The sequence below is a fragment of the Linepithema humile genome, chromosome 2 (assembly GCF_040581485.1).
Source record: "Linepithema humile isolate Giens D197 chromosome 2, Lhum_UNIL_v1.0, whole genome shotgun sequence".
NCBI lineage: Eukaryota > Metazoa > Arthropoda > Insecta > Hymenoptera > Formicidae > Linepithema > Linepithema humile.
Window position 1 is genome coordinate 24,088,373 of NC_090129.1, and position 17,867 is coordinate 24,106,239.

At 38.2% G+C, this 17,867-nt stretch overlaps 1 protein-coding gene across 3 annotated transcripts in view; it reads left to right on the top strand.

Moving 5' to 3' along the window:
* The window catches only part of 5-HT7 (5-hydroxytryptamine receptor 7), a 99,583-nt gene that overhangs the window by 43,877 nt on the left and 37,839 nt on the right, over positions 1-17,867 (top strand). For all 3 annotated transcript variants that reach the window (XM_067350309.1, XM_012359875.2, XM_067350310.1), the window contains 2 exons: positions 792-1,035; positions 3,663-3,881. In XM_067350309.1, coding sequence (XP_067206410.1) covers positions 792-1,035; positions 3,663-3,881 — 463 coding nt within the window. The remainder of the gene's footprint in view (positions 1-791; positions 1,036-3,662; positions 3,882-17,867) is intronic.

Here is a 17,867-nt window from a genome sequence, read left to right on the forward strand (position 1 = left end):
ATGTGAAATACATATATTTAAACTCTGGACGGTATAAAATTATAAATAAAAAAGTTGCAAGTACAAAAAATTAATAGGACACACGTATATCGCGATGGCCACGAAAGAGTTAAATAATGAATACGAGCGACCATTTCGATTTCATCTCAATTTCACTTCTATTTCATTCTGCCCTATTTATTCTCGCAGCGGAAACGTCATCATTCGCGAATATGCGGGTTCGAGTCTTGAGCCGGGCCTATTGTATATTACTCCTCCACTTACACAAGCGCAGTTGATCCTCTCCACTTTCCTCCGCTGTCACATTTTATATATTGCAGATTTGTTTTACCCCGTACGTATTTTATCTCCGGTGCGCGATTGAAATAGTTGCGGAAGCAGAAAGCGCAAAACGATAACCAACATTCCCGCTTACTGGATTTAGACGCGCCATTGTTTCAGTCAAATACCGTCCGCCGATGCTCCCCAATTTCGTTTTCGCCGTTTGAGCTTGCTCGTTTGGTTAATTGCACGAAGCACAGAAACCCCTCTTTACAATAGCTTACACGCCGTCAGACGAGTTGTTTATACACGTCAAGGAACACGAAAGTAAACGGAGGGAACGCGAGGGGGGGGGGGGGGGCAAAAAAAAACGGACTTCGTTTGTCGGTATATCTCCTCCGTATGTTTCCTTATTTCACCTTCAGCTATCACCCATCTTGCTAATTTTATTTTCGGATTTAATTAGTCGGTGCAGAAACGCGCGCGTACAGCTCTCAACATTCTCGGCACTTTGCGCATGTATGTCTAAGGTACTGGGCCATTACGAAGCCGCTGAAATACGGGGTAAAGAGGACACCGCGACGGATGATCATCTACGTCAGCCTTGTTTGGATAGGAGCGGCCTGTATCAGTTTGCCGCCTCTGCTGGTGATGGGAAACCAACACACACATCCCGAAACTGGAGCGTCGCAATGTTCGGTCTGCCAGCATTTTTTCTACCAAATCTACGCGACCCTCGGCAGCTTTTACATACCGCTATTCGTCATGATTGAGGTCAGTATGCCGAATAGATAGCCGTTTAACTGAATAAGAATGTGGCCTCCTTTTTTTTTAATGATCTAAAATTTTTGAACAAAAAAAATCTAATTTTGATAACGTAGCGAATAAAAAATTATCAAATGTAAAAAGAGTTTTCATGTACTATTGAATCGTTCAAACGATTTGTTTGTTTTTTTTTTTTTTTTGGTAGCTTTTATAGAAAATGTAGAAAATTTATTTGTAAACAAATTACTGTTATTACAAATGGGAAAATACACGCATAACTTCAGCATTCTGTGCTATCAGACATTTGGGGTAATAACGAATTAAAGCAAAGTTAAACAAACTTTCTACTTCGGATTGGCATTCAAACAGCGTATCTCTCCATAAATGTATAAAATCTGTTTTATAGTTCTCCCGCGAGAGAATACCCGGCAGGCTTAGCGTTGCTACGATACAAGCATCTCTCTGAGTTAAGGAGAAGTTAAAGAGTTAATAGGATTAATCATCGTACCCTAAACTTTATGTTACTAACCACATATGCGAAAAGTTAACATTCCCACGTCGAAGAGATAATTTTACAAGCGAATATACAAGCAACAAAGCGAAGTAAAATTATATTAACGAGCGAAAAAGATATATAATATAACATTATTTCCGGTAAAATTTTTTGATATGTTTTTGTGTAATATTTTCTTATAATAAAACATACATATATTCTCATATTTTTCAGTTATTTTTATTTATTGAACAATCTGAAATGTATAGCTATCATATTCGCTACATCTCAAATTATCTAAAATATTTCTTTCGCTCTCAAAATATTCTTCAATATATCAGAATAGCGACAGTTAATGGAAATTGCATCTGAAAAAATTGGCCTCTTTAAAGCTGTCTAATAAACAATTGATGAACGAAAATGTAAGTGCGATTGGAAAAAAGAAAGAAATGCCGTTGACTCCGAAACGCACGTGGATTAACTCGAAGCCGATAGCGGCAAAGAGGTAGTTGTGTAGGTTTTCATTAATTCAACGAGCGCGATACGAGTTTCCTAGTTTATAGCTCCTCTACATACGGCACGTGTCGCGAATATATACACACATAAATACATATATATATATATATATATATATATATATATATATATATATATATATGTATGTATGTATATACACATATATGAGCTAAACGGTTGTACGAGAACGTTATCGATTCCATGATTATCCGGCAAGATAAATTCATCGCGCGCGTGCAACATTTTAACAAACTGGAAGAGACTCACTTTCGGCTGTCCATAAGCAAAATGGCATAGTTAAAACATAGAGTTAAAACATACACTAAATGGCACTTGCACGTACCAAATTGTTTCGCGTTGACGGACAACGCTACATTAACGGCCGAGTGATTCGCACGGGATAATTCGTTATTAATACGCAATTTACGTTGTAAACCTTGTCATGCTGCGTATCTGACACGTCATAATGCACATCATCCCTCTTTATGCATTTCAATATTTACTGCGGATGGATTATAGGATGTTTAATATTCAGCACTTTTCCTGAAAACGCTTTCGTTGGAAATTCTGTTACCCCGCATAATAACACGGGAATCAAACGAATTTCAATCCGACGTTTCAATAAATTAATATCGAGCAAAAGAGCACCGGATTAGCATAACTACGTTTCATGTTTTTACGTTTGTTCGCTTTTCTGCGAATCTAGAATCGTTATTGTTATCGCAGTAATTCGTTTCTTGGAATTATCGTAATTGCACCAAGTAGGTACTCCGGTAATTATTTTAAAAATACCCAATGCCTCGCGTCGTTAATTACGCCGCTGCGCGAGCGAAGTTGTTTCTTCGTGTCTCGCGACACGATTTCCAGCTACGACAATTTATCGAGACACTTATCGTCGTAGCGACGTGCCGTCCGTTATTTGCGTTACTCATTATGCTTCACGCCGTCGACTCTTTTATGCGCCACGAAGGAAGAATTGTCTACCGCGCATGCATAAAATATGCAGAACGTTCGTGGAAATTCTACCGCACGCATTACGCGAGAATGCGCGTGGTAGAATTTGATTACACGAACACGTATATATGTGTGTGTGCGTTTCACTCGCGAATTGAAATATATTCATAAACTGTCGTGTGTCGCGCGCGCAATCGTGCAATCGTGATCTCGCAGAATAATCGCCAGAAATATCCAATGTCACGCATGATACTCGCGTAGTACACTAAAGGCAATATCGGACCCGTTCGCCGTGAGTGTTCCGCTGCAAGTAGTACATCTCGCCCGACAAGCCCGACGGTACCCGCCTGATGGCATCGCACGGTAAATTAAGCGACACCGTACTACGGATATGGCGGCTAATTGAATTTAAGACTTCAACTAAGTAAGACTAAATGGACGCGTCTCGGCAACTGTATCACACTGAGTCGTAACCGGCTTGTCATTAACGATACCTGTGAAATTGTTACTGACGTTAATTGCCGCCAAGCTACGCGGCATCGACTTTCTGGGAAGAAGTCGCTGCGCGACACTAACTCCCCCGCCTGCTGCTAATGGCGCAACTATAATTTCTCATCGAGACTTATCGGCAAAACGAGCGACGTGAATTAAAGGCTCATTAATTGTGTCGCAGGTGTACTACAAAATATTCCGCGCTGCGCGCAAGATCGTGCTGGAGGAGATAAAGGCGCAGCTTCATCTGGAGGTGCACTGCCATCTCGACATGGAGCCACCGGCCGTGCAGCATCCGACCGCGTCCACAGTGAATCGTCAATTAAATTCCACCGACACACAGACGAGCCAAAGCAGTCCGCCGGTGAAACAGCACAGAAGTTCTAGCGCGTCTACCACGGTGAGTAACAGCCACCGAGAACTCTTCAAAGCGAAATAAAGCGTGTCGCAAGACGATCATGCGTTTCTCCTTTATCATAAACCCATTCTGTCGATTTTCATGTCGAAAGAATTGATTTATCTTGAAAGAATAAAATCAGCTTTCGAGAATTAATTTCGATGTGAAAGAGTAATTATATTTTTATCGTTGGGTAAATTTTTTTTTTTTAATTTACTTCTAAATGCGTATGAATCTTTCTCAAAATAAAAAAATCGATACACAATTAATGAAAAAGACGAAATTCGACTATCTATTTAGAGTGTTAACATTGTTAATTGGTCTTCTTAAGCTGATCTATATAATATGTATCTGGGAAAGTGCGTCATACCCCAGGGACGTCTAATATGTATACACATGTAACGACACAAGTCTTCTTGCCGTGCTGCATCGGCGACGCCTCAACGGCTTCGAGCTTCGATCCTGAAATTATTAATGCGCCTAACGCTTCGTCGCCGGGCTTAATGCACTTTCACGTTAGTTTGGAAAGCGTGAAAGGACGTGAAAGGGCCGATTTACGCCGCCACCACCACGACCGCCACCGCTTTCCCACGATCAAGAGCACGATCCCGCCTGCGATCGCGTACTCCGATATTTCTGCATGCCAGCGCACGATTCTCTCCGTCGTTAAGGAGCACTCGAGCGCATCCAATACGGATCATTGGCCGGATCGGAACACACACATCAACCGATCTCCGAAAGCAAAATCAATTCCCCTTCGTTAGATCGGATTATCGTGATGTTTGTAATGATAATGCGCTCACATCACTCGAATGTACATATTATTGCAATAATACCATTTTTGAATGATTAATTTCTCATATACGCAATTTTTAATTTCTCCCAATATTATTATCATTTATTAGTTTAGAGTGCGCATTATGTATAACTTTATGCGTTTCTTCTTCAGTTATTTTCTAAATACGATTGCTTTGGACTTTGTATATTTAACTTTCAACCTTGAATTGATCTCAAAATAAAATAAACATACTCCTGTTCGTGTAAATTATATTAAATATACAGCCTAGCACAATATTCGATTAATTTGCAATGCTGCGTTTATTCAGATACCATGAAATGCCTCAACTATGTTTGCATAGTTGAACACAACACATATCACACGGGAGGACGATGATATCTACATATTTCAACGATCGATGTTTACCTAACAACAACATCAACAAACACCAAGCAATATTTTGCACGCATGACGTCAATTCAGATCGCGTGAAGTGTCGATGCCGATTGTTCGAAACAGCAAACCAGCCCGACCGTAGTTTCTGCACGAACAATGGCCAGTTTTTCCCATAATCAAACCACCAACGTGTCGTAAACACGCGGCTCTATTCTCTTTCTCTTTCACTCTCTTAATCGCCGTTCCGCGAATTTAATGGCGTTTAATTATTGCGAGAACCTCACGTGCTTGAGCCGGCGAAGCGAAGAGGACGACAGCTTTTCAACCTTTTGAATCCCGACTTGCGATAAGATCCATATCTAAGTTCCGCCGCTTGCAGAAATAATCGAATTACGCGAGATCGTACTGAACAGTCAGCCGACGTCTGGCATTTCGCGAGATTGTTCCGCTAATTAAGAACGCCTTTTTCACAGTCGGCAAAAACAGCCAGCTGAATAGACACATTGTATGTGGCCGCGTACTACGCAAGAAAGGTAAATATTGCGGGCTCTTACATATTTCCAACCAAGTCGTATTGCGGTTTACGAGATATTTTTAAAACATAGCTACGTTAAATCCGATAGTTTAACTTTTCGAGTTTTTCGCTGAGCTTTTGTTATTAGGAACGCTGGGTCGCAAGAGAGAGAGTGCGTCGTAACTTCGATATTACCGAGCAAGCTGAATGCGCGAGTACGGAATAGAGATCCCGATATAACGTCCAACAATCTGTGACACCGTTGCGCATTTTACAATCGAACCGTGCAGTCGAATCGATGCGCACGGACTATCAAAGATATTCCCTTCCTACTTGTTCGTGAAGTACAAAGCGAGTATACAACGGATCTGTTACCTCCAATCTCTGCTGAATCACTGCACGAAATACTGTTCGGTGGGATTACGATATTTAAGTTTCAACACAACCGAGAGATGTACAGATATGCGACAATATACCAGATTGAATTTCCTTTTAACGTTTTGAATTCTAATGTATCGCACGAGACACAAGCTTTAACGAGCTTAAACAAAATTAAATCTTGTTCATAAATTCTTTCATTCTTTTACGAAAATTAAATCTTATGACTGCTGTTTCGTCATAAGAGCATAAAAATAATTTTTATTAACAGTGCTATTTAAATCCGGAATTTAAAGGTTAATAAAAACGTGCAGTCTAATATGAATTATAACCAAAGAAATATGAAAGCATTATGAAGTACATTTTATATTAATAAACAAATATTAATATTTTTGCTACGAATAACTGGGAAGATAATTTAAGATTATTGTGCATTATGCATTATACATTTGCTACAAAATTATATGAATTTTATTTCATTACCTTAAAATAAATTATATTAAATTATTTTGTTGACAATGAGTGGTACGATGTGTGCATATAAATTGCCAACATGAAATATTAATATGAAAGAACTTTTAACTTGATATTTACAAATACTGCATCATTTCGAACATGGAAAGGGAAAAAAATTTTGTAAAATTCCAATCACACTTTGGTTGAAGACAAATCGACTCCGCGTCGCGCGAAGAGTCTGAAGAAAAGGATGAGAAGAGCGGCAAGATATTTGCGAAACACTCTGCATTCATGAAGAGAAATGGAGACTCTTCATATCGCGAAATAGTAGAAGATACGAGGAACACTCGACTTTGCTAGTATGATACGCTATAATAATATATCCACGAATGCATAGCGAAACTGCTAGCGCATAACTTACAATGCAAGGAAAATGCATAAGATCCAATTCCGCGTGTTTCAAAGTCGCCATTCATTTGATACAATACAGAGTGTAACATTTTTTCGATATTTCAGATTCCTCGTTTTTTCCCGATAAAATATTCATTCCCGAAATTTACCGTCCCTGGGAACAATTTTGTGCCACATAAAATTTTACGAGGGAACATAACGTTCGATGAGTATGCCTTCTGTTTTGTTTTCCGTCGTGTAAAAATTATAAACCACGCGAAATATTTTTCATTCGTACTCACATCTGTTCGTGTTCGCGTAATATCGATCCCGTAGCGAAGATGACGACGTGAGTAAAAGTTAAATGGTGAAAAGTGAAAGACGCCCGAAGAAATGGATTGGATGGCGAGTTTGAAACTATAATTTCATTTCGAACCATTATTCGGCCGTTATGTTACAGTGCGAACTTTTAAAATTGTAATACATAACAGAAATGGGGCGGCTGGCATGAAGACATAGCACTAAATTAAAGGTTTTTTGTTAATTTGAAAAAAATTACTAAATATTCCATCTTGCTTAAAGCGTAATTATTTTCGTACGGTTTATCATTAGCCATTAAATTACTTGGAAAAGATAAACGAGTTTAACCTACTTTATTTAATCGTTCATTCAAAATAAAAATCTTATTTTCACGTATTATGCTTTCAGGGGAAAATATAATTTGCTTTATATAGTTATATCTCTCTGCACTGTATTTTTCATAATTTCAAAAATAATGTTGCATCGAAGCTGAAACTTTTAAATCCGACCTCTCCCTCCTCTTTCCCAAAAACATGATATTTTATTTAAATTACCGCCGCTTACGTAAAGGCAGCGCAACACAGTTGATAGACATTTATAATAATAATGTTATAGATACGATGGAAAAGTGCGAATTAAAAATTGATCTCATTTTAGGTAACGAGTTATATTAGTCGCGTGAAACGACTACAGGCAACCATGTACGAGAAATACAAATTGAAAAACTCGCGGGCATACAGTCTTTGGCACGTGTGAAATATGAGACTTTATCGTGTGCGACGTCATATGAAAAGAATTCACTTTATAATGACAGCCACGAAGCAGATTTTTCTCAATAATACGCTACATAGCGACTCTCATATTTCGCTTGTCAAAGGAACACGCGGCTCCCCATTGAAAATGCCGCACGCATGTCCATTATACACGGTACAATGATCAGTATTACAACATCTCAATTGTTTTATGTCGCATAAAAGACAATGTAATCATTGCTGACTGCTACTAGCAATATTGCCACATAATTCGCTGTCACAAAAGTAGATCGTTAAGTTAAATCGAGACGCGGTTGATCAATTAATGCGATATATAATCTTCCCTTTTTGCAATTAAACGTATATTAAGTCCGACTTTTCGTGCTTGGCGAATAAAATGGCTTTATAATCGGCAAAAAATATTGATTACGGAAATTCTCTTTTTTTTTTTTTTTTTTTGTAAAACATCGCTTTAATCGGAAATAAATGTGATCGTGTGTGGAGAGAGAAATGGACTCTCATAATAACTGAAATGGGAGAAGAAATTCACTCGTGGGTGAATACCAGTATTAAGCGCCGCACCATTATTCCTCGCGCACGCGTAGATTCCCGCGAAGATGTGCGTGAAATTCCACGATACTAATTACAACAAAAGCGGGCACGAGCACTGGTATGTCCGCGCGAGGAATATCATGATAATGCGTTTGCACTCAATAGCGTGCGCGCGACAACAGGCATTTGAAATTTATCGCGGAAACCACCACGCTCCGTGGAACTGCCATAATATTAGCCGTCCACATCGTGGAACTAATTTCTCACGCGGCACACGCGGCGCGTAACAAGAACCGTCGGATAAATTGGTCGTCGGGCTACCGAAGTTAGTAATCGCAGGTCCGCAGCTTACCGGAAATCAGGTTAAACCGTAAAGTCAATATTGCAGCTCGTACTGCTCAACGGTGAACGGCGAGAGAGAGAGAGAGAGAGAGAGAGAGAGAGAGGAGAGAGGAGAGAGAGAGAGAGAGGAGAGAGAGAGAAGCACGATAGATAGCATTTATATATCCGATCCGAAGCTTGATAATCGATGGGCGAGATAATGAGAGGAAGGTCTGACGGACGATGGTCGTTAGTATCGGCTGCTACTTCGATTTACCCCGCGATTTATCAGCTGTGCTGCTAAACAACGGCCACACCTCGAAAAGGTCGGCACAATAGTAAGCTCAAAGAGCAATATTACTTAAGTCTGGATATTTACTATATATCTCAATAAAAATCATGAAGCGGAGAGAGATAATATTTACTTGAAAAAATTGTTTCAAAATATTTATCATCAAAGCTCTACTATTTTCTGGTGGTTCATGAGCAAAACTTTATTTTTTAAATATAAAATATTCTTTTTGCAATGAGAGATAGAGAGACACATTTATAACAAAAATATATTACTGTACTATTTTTCACATAGAACATTCGTATAAGAGTAAAATTGTAAATATAACGTATTTTTTACAGTGACAAATAAATCTGACATCCAATGTAAATAAAAATACATTGCTTAAATATTACATACATAATGTACAAAAAGTCTTTTTATTCTCAGATGCAAAGCACCAAAGTGGAAGTGATAAATTTCAATTCGATTTAAATTCATATTCATGTTACATTTAAAATTGTATTCATATTTACGACCGATATGAATATTTCGCGGCTAGAGATACAAGTTTCTCCGCATATATTACAATTACCGAGGTTTATATTTAGACGCAGCGTGTAACGAATATTATTAAGCACATCCAGATGCTTATTTCTACATCCGTGTATGTAGGTACTTTAAAATGTGTCTTTAACAGCACTCTCGGGGGAAAAAGGGGAAGGATTGGAAGCAAATCTGGATACCGCGTGCAACGCATATCCCACTGAGAATAGTGTAGCGTGATACTGTGTTCCCTGACGCCATTAACATTCGCGCTCGTCCAAAGGCAAGTGCGTATAAGCGTAAGCAATTTTCAATATTAAAGGACGCATAAGCAGCGTAATTAACGAACGTCAGAATTGTATCATGCATGTAGTATGCATCGTATATATGTAATATGCCAGGAACCTATTATGTAACCGTGGTAAGACAGTATATTCTCTTTAGAATTTCGAGATGATTATGTTTTGTGAAACCAAGAGCACGGCGTTATTACAGAGAAATATTTAATATCAATTTTATGATAGGACCCTAGGGACAAATATATAATAATGATAAAATATAGATATACATGAAATATATATAATGATATAAGAGAAAATAAGAGACATATATATGATGAATATGAGAAGAAAATAATCTGTTATCTTATTCTTCATTTTAAGTGAATTTTAATCTCAATTACTTTTAAACGGATTTGTTTCTCGTTGTTTTTTGCTTTATCGCAAATACGATTATAGATAAACCAGAGGAGTTACACATTGTTTATCCAATGTTTTACCGATATTCGGTCGCGCAAACTTTTTTAACATGCATTTATTTAAAACGTGCCTCATTACTGAAAAAGCTCGGTGCGCGTTCGCCGTCAGTTAAATAAGACGGATAAATCCGGCTGTATTGCGCCCTGACAAGACGGTGTTTTCAAACTTCGTGGAAACGCGATGAAAAATATCCACTTCATTATGCAAGCAAATCTACTTAAGTAGTAGTTACCGTTGCGTGTCGTACCAAAAAAATTAAAACATCCACTTTATCATTAAAACATTTTTGCAAACAGCATATACTTTTTACATTATTTCCATAGCATTTCCAGGTTTATATTTATATCTCTTTTTATATTTCTAAAATCATACTCTTGTACAAATTTGTATATACGCTTCAGAGTTACATTTGTCTCTAAATTAGTGAAGTAATTTAGAATTATACTCTATTATGTTATTCTTCGTGCGAACAAATCATCAATTTCTATTAGAGAGAAACTTACATCGTTATCTCATGCCATTCTGAATTACATCTTTGGGTAGGAATTTGGCGCTAAATGCCACCAAATGCTACCACGTGCCGCCAAGCGGACGGCGAGGAGCAAGCCGGGGGGGTACTAATTGCGTCCGGTTTTGTTTCGCGAATTTGCATAGTGTGTCGCGGTATTTAACGACGCGGTCACCGTCACACGCGCATTTGATGCAAACTCACGGTGCAACGAGTACAAAAAGAATCATCAGTCCCGGCGCCAGATACCGCGCGCGATCTCATGCTTCTTTTCCGGGCGTTTATTAGATAACAAACAACGCATTAAAACCCGACATAGCTGACTGACTCTTACACCGAGCGATTTGGCTTTCAAACACGCGCGGTCGTATATTTTCACATAAAAACCATCGCGAAAAGCTCCAGCGTTATAAAGTTCCCTCGCTTGTTGCAGCCCGTTCGACCTAAATGCGACGATGATGCCGCATAAATCGACCGAATATTCGAATATAATACCGGCATGCGCGTAATCCACCCATGCATGCATATCGCGTCGTGGGAAACTGGACTAGATAATGGGACAATTGATGGATATCGATATATATTGATTATTGCCGGTCGTATAGCGTTAGTAATGACTATTGAGCTATATAACATACTGGAGTGAACCTTTCCCATAAGAACCAATGTGTAATTGGCGGCCCAAGGATAGCAGTAGGCAAGAACATACATACATACACACACACACACGGTTGCTTCCTTTCACATCTACCGTGTATAGTGGGAGATGTTTAAAACGAAGACAGACATGAGACAGACGTCCCCGTCCTATATAGCTGTCTCTCTTTCACAGTGGATCATCCCCACTCCTTCGAGGCTCAATATATTATATAGCTCACTGGTAATGACGCGTTACTATCCCCGATAATAATTTCAACTGCAACGAAGAATCATTTGGCGCTATTAGCTTCTATATTTTCAGCACATTTTGATCATGCCATATAAATATATTACGATGGCTCTATAAATGAATCGGATTAAAGTGCAATCTAAAATAGTGAGTATCGGCGGTTTAATCGGGGCTATTTAGCTGAATAGCGAGATGAGAAGCACCGAAACGATGCCAAAGTTCGATCTTTTATCTGTAAATCCTTTCAGATGAAACTTTATACGGTATTTAAAGCTCTCTAAGAGCGAGAATTGCAATTTCTATTATATTACTTATACCTTTGCGTAACACGGACGCGAAAGTTAACGATTTAAATTCGATTAATGAGACGAGTGCCTGCTGTGAAACCGCGTGGAAATTGCATCTGACACGACCATAACTGTCACATCCACACGACGGAAAGAAAGAAAAATGACGAAGATAGTGAGAACACAACAAGCGCACGCGACGTAGTGGTAGTATATTTTGTATGACGCGTCCGTCCTTTGTTGTGAAATAACACCGATGACAAGCGCGAAGGCAAATTGACATAAGTGTAAAATACGATCGATTTTTACCGCCAACGCCCACGGATAAAAAGCCACGTTCTTCCACGATATTCCGTGCTTATATGGCAAAAATAGCTCCCTCATATTTTATCACGACGTTCAAATATTATTTTTTAATATATTGCTTTTTTAATAAAATTTAAAATCTCGAAAAATAACCACACGATCACGTGATAAAACTGGTCAGATTTTCGGTAATCAAAAAATCATTTATAGTTAGGAAAATAAAAAGCATTGTGTTACTCCATTAAACATTATAGGACGGTTAGAAAAGATTTTCAACGAAAGTATCATTGTATACTGAGAAATGACACGGCAATAATAGACTTTAGCGGTCACGTAAGCTCTAATTTTTGGGCGGAACACGCGAGATATGAAAACAGTAAAAGAAAGGCCATAAATGTTCTACAGTTCGCCGCGAGACTATCAATCAGTGCCTCGGCGTTTAAACGCGCTCCAAATTACTTCGACCTTCGTCTGTACTCCGGATATCGCGCTTTTGAAAATCGCTTTTCAACCACGAATTTTTCGAGATAAATTTAATCTATATATTTAAGATAAGTTATCAATTTACCACATCTCGGGAAAAGGATTTCTGAGAAACCCTATGTATAATTTAACGAAAGAGATCCCGTTCGCGAAATAGGATTGGAATATTCCACACCGAATTGAATACGTGACAGCGACGTGTCTAAACTAAAGCGAGCTTTCGCCGCCGTTCTCTCCGTTCTTGCCGCGCGTGAGTAATTAGTATACATTGACGCATATATTGATTTCCGCAACGTCGCACACACACACACACACACACACACACAGACCTTATGCGTTCCTAGTGCCAACCAATAGATTATATGGAATGGAAGAGAAGTAATTAAAAATTATTAATTATTCTGTATCTATCCTTTTTCTATAATTAAAACTCGCCTCATTTATAATTAGCAAAATAAATTCATGATAAAAGTCTAAATAATTTTATGCAATGAAAATCAATATTTTGAAAATCAAGATTTACATACAAAAATATCATTGACATACATTTTACATATGTATGTAATCTGACTTTTCAAATATCTCTTCTGTATTTTACATGACACATAAAATTATAAGTAAAATTCTATTTTTTTGCATTTTATCGGCAATTATTCAAAGTGAGTTTAACGTATAAATATTAATAATACGCAATTACGTAAAGTTAAATTAAACTGAACTTTCATAGCGCTATATCCCTCAGTAAGAAATGTAAGAAATTATACGGCATAGCTTTCGCGGTACGAAAGAAATTCCCTTTAGCGGCAACGATTGTCTGAATAATTGGATGAAAACCGCTCAATAGAGGTACGCTATTTGCCGGGAAAATTGTGGTGGAGCGTAATCTAATTGACGCAAGAGCGGAACGAAATAGTTGCGAGATTGGTGGCAGTGAAGAAAATAAAGTGTGAAACTGCAAAGAGCAAGAGACTAGCAAAGACCGAACAATATTGGTATTACGTTTAGACGACATTTACCGCTGTATTAGATATTCGAAAACGTACAACGCTCGCAACGTTGGTAAAGCGATTCGATACCATTCCTTGAGTTTCAATTGAAAACGCTACAGAAAGCAATAGCAAATCGTAATCTTTTCTCAATCGAAGAATTTAATTTTCTTTCTCGGAAAAGCTACTTTCGCTATATTTACACCACCGTCAATTTTCAATTTTTTTAAAAATAATATTAATATCCTCATTATAATTTATATTGATATTGATACTCTGTATAATTATATTAAGTGATTTTATTTTCAATTCCAAGCGATATATTTTGCCTCCGGCGAATCGGAAGATTAATGGAAGATTGATTCACGGACAGAGATATGTGATGATTCACGAATGGATTTCGGTAAACCGGTAGCCTAATGGTAGGTCAGCGACATCGGTGCTACGTACTTTCATGGAATAGCGATAGAAATGGTGATGCGCCGCTCGTGATAACGCTACCGATAACGAAGCGCACAGGTAACCTGTTACTTTCTACATACCGTGCGATCGCGAAAGCACGATTGGATGTAACGGTGAAAATGGCGTAGCCATATTTGGTATGCCGCGGTGCGAATAATTGCGCGATATTCTCCCCCTCTGGCATAAAAATGGACATAAATCTTAATCTTATACATACAAACTCCATCACATTTCCATAAAAAGAGCGATGCTACAACATGGAAAACATGAAAGCTTGGTTCGAAAGCTTTTCTCCGAACTTGAATTGAAATTCACTGACGTTAACGGAAATTTACCTTCCAGTTTAATTTGAATTTAATTGAAATCTTCATCTATTTTAACGATTATTTGAAATGTAAAATTAATTACTCGAAATTAACGTGAATCTTAATTTGTTTCAAGCATCTTGACATTTATTTAAAATTTTAACTTATTTTAAATTTATTAAAATTTTTAATATTAAAGTAATGCTCCACATATATGCGTGTGCTTCATTATCAGCTCGCAAGCAGCTGGTTAATAAACCGGTTGTTTCCTTTAAATTCCCTTCGCGTTTCTTGAGGAAATTGTCTTGAGGAATAGTTTCTCGTGAGAGCTTTCTATGTGCGAGCATGTTGCAAATGTGAAACTTTAGCACGCGTCTGGGGATCTAGACTAGCTTGTCTACGTAATGTCGCGATAAAGCTCCCTACATCGGTCCTCCACCTCTGTAAAGGACTATCGTAAAGGCTATAGCTGACTACCACGACTGTAGCTGGCATGTCTTATATACAACTGACGACCTGAACACACGTGTTTCGTTCGGTCAGAAATTTACTTCTTCTGTTCAATAAGAGCTCCCGCTCAACTCTTCTCTATACCTTCCGACCCAAGGTAAATTCCTTTTATTAGCTCGTCCTTTCTAGGCAGGATATCGATAGTAATAAAGAGCCACAGCGATGGGAACGCGCGTAAAGGGCTTTCTATCCGAAGTCTTGAAGGAGAAAATAAGCTCTTGCCGTGAATTCGAATTCACCACAAAAAGAAGAATAGGCATCGACGACCAGTCGTTTATCCGCGTTTATATCGAGTCGAGGTTTTGCCGAGTCTGATCGAGATACAGCAGCATGTGTGGATGCACCCGGGGATGGATTTTAAAGTCGGCCATTCTCGGGCCGCGGCGCGCAGGATTTCGAAGAATCTATATTAGAGCAGCAAAAGGAAACGCCTTGCTCGATAAGCCGCACCCGCGAGCGAGAGACTCGATATCGGTACACAGGGTGTCCTGGGAGGAAATAAAAATAAACCTCACCGTCGGATCACATAAAACTGATTCATATGAAGCAGGTCTCGATAGTTGTCGCGGTAATGTCATTTCTCGTTTGACATTACATGATTAATAAATAAATGAAAATGATTACTAATCACTGCGTCAAATGCACATAAATTACATTAGCATTCGGAGTTTCGCGGATTGTAATGTAAATAAGACTCGTTATAGTGGAAATATCAAATCACTCGATATTCATCTGGAATCACACCTAGCGAACGCATCGACATTTGTCGCTCGGAATTCTAGAGTTCACTGACAAAGTATTTATTGATTATTTTTTAGATAGCTAAATAATTCTAAAAATGTTTTTACGCGCGTTAAATATTACCTTTGTAAAATTGTAATTTTAACGTATACTAAAAATTTACAATTTATTTTCTTCTAATTATTGTAGATTTATTATTTCTTCATTAAATTCTATTTTAAAGAAAATATCGATTTGGACACTTTTGTAGGAGAGAATAACAAATTTCTTTCTAGATGGAAAAGTGTATTCAGGCCAGCGGCAATTATTTTAATAGAAATTATTTTTACAACTTTGGACAAATACGACAAATCTCTTGCGCGAATTCATATTTCTCCGTGGGACACCCAATATATAACCGCGGAAAAAACGCGGAAAAAGGGATAAGAAGAAAGCAAAAGAAAAAGAAGCGCGGAGAAAGGTAGGTTCGTCGCGGATGCGGGCGAATTGGTTTTGCGAAACCGACGCGAAAGAGATGAACGCTATCACCGTGAGCAACCTGTATACACTGCGGACTGCAATCTTTATACGGTGACGGCGACATTGCTTCCAGAAAATGCACCTTGCCACATTCGAGGATTATATCGCGCGCTCCAGATCTGTCGTGTGTCTTCCGCGAGCTAGGTACGTATTCTTCGGGGAATACGGAGTCAACGTTGGAAATCCGATGGAGAATGCAATTATGATGTTATGTAACGTGAAAAATCGAAACTTTGACATTACGAGAGCATAATCAAGCAGTTCTGCTTAGCAGTTAAGCGACTACGATACAAATGGCTACAATATCATAAATTAAGAGTTAAAAACTAGACTAAAAAATTACTAAAAAAATAATAGAGGGAAAGAATTTTACAAATTTTATCAAAGAATCGAAGAAAGATGTCAGCGTACGAAAAAGTTCTTCCGTGAAAAAGATTTTCCAAAGGGACTCTGTTCAAACAAAACTCCTAAAACGTTAAAAATAACCTTCCCTCTTTTTATTTTTCCAATAAGTCGACTATCGTCTTTCCTCGAGCGCACGATTCCTTTTGTATTTATACTTGTAACGTTATTCGATCGACGATACCGTTACAGCGGCGCATCGACAGTGAAGATAACGTTACAGCATCGCTGCTCAGTTCAAACAAAAGCATACAATCCGTGTTCCCTTTTCCTCCCGAGACCACTACCATCGGGTTTAATTGACATTCAAGATCATATTCCATTATGTAACGACCGACATTACACAAAGTTATGAGATTATACAATAATGGCGTAATCTCAAGAGCAATCCATGATTTTCGCGTGAGCCGGGGATACGCGACTGTGAATGTTTTTGCTAATAATATTTCTGCATGTCGCGTTCCGCTACTTTGAGAATTCGTATCACCACGAAGATCTTCATATTGAGAAAGTTTGCTAGAATAGAATATCTGATTAAACAAGCGAGAACCTATTTCCAAGTTCCAGATATATCTCAGGAGATTGCAGGAAGATAAGATAATACACACGAAACAGACGAGTAATTTCTAATTGCATATGGTTTTCTTAAAATAATGTTTAACGACTCATTATCAAGATAATTCCTCGGAATTTCAAATAAATAGCAACTGATAGCAGTCATTAAATTTATGACGCATCTGGTATTTATAAATTAATATGAATTGACTATCTTTATAGTAATTAAAAACTAAAAACTATCTGAAAACAATTATCAGCGCAATTAAAACGCGTCAAGAAAATCGACGAAAACAAAATTTGCAATATCACTGGTTCGCCGTTATCTTGCGCGTCAGAAAGTGACGACAGAATAGCAAATATTCGCGAGAATTTTATGGGTAGAACTTTCAGGACTCTCAAGAATGTGAACTACCACCACTAGGTGTTAGACGAGTGATATAACTGTCCAGTCAAACAGGCGCGGCCACGGAGAAGTCAGGAAAGAAGAACGCAATTTCGAAAGAGCACATCGCTGTGGATGTTACCTTTACTGGCGAACAATTCCATGAGAAAACGAAGTATGGTCTTCGCACAAAAACATTCTTTCGTCGATCTTTCAATCTTACGAAAACCAAGGTTTAC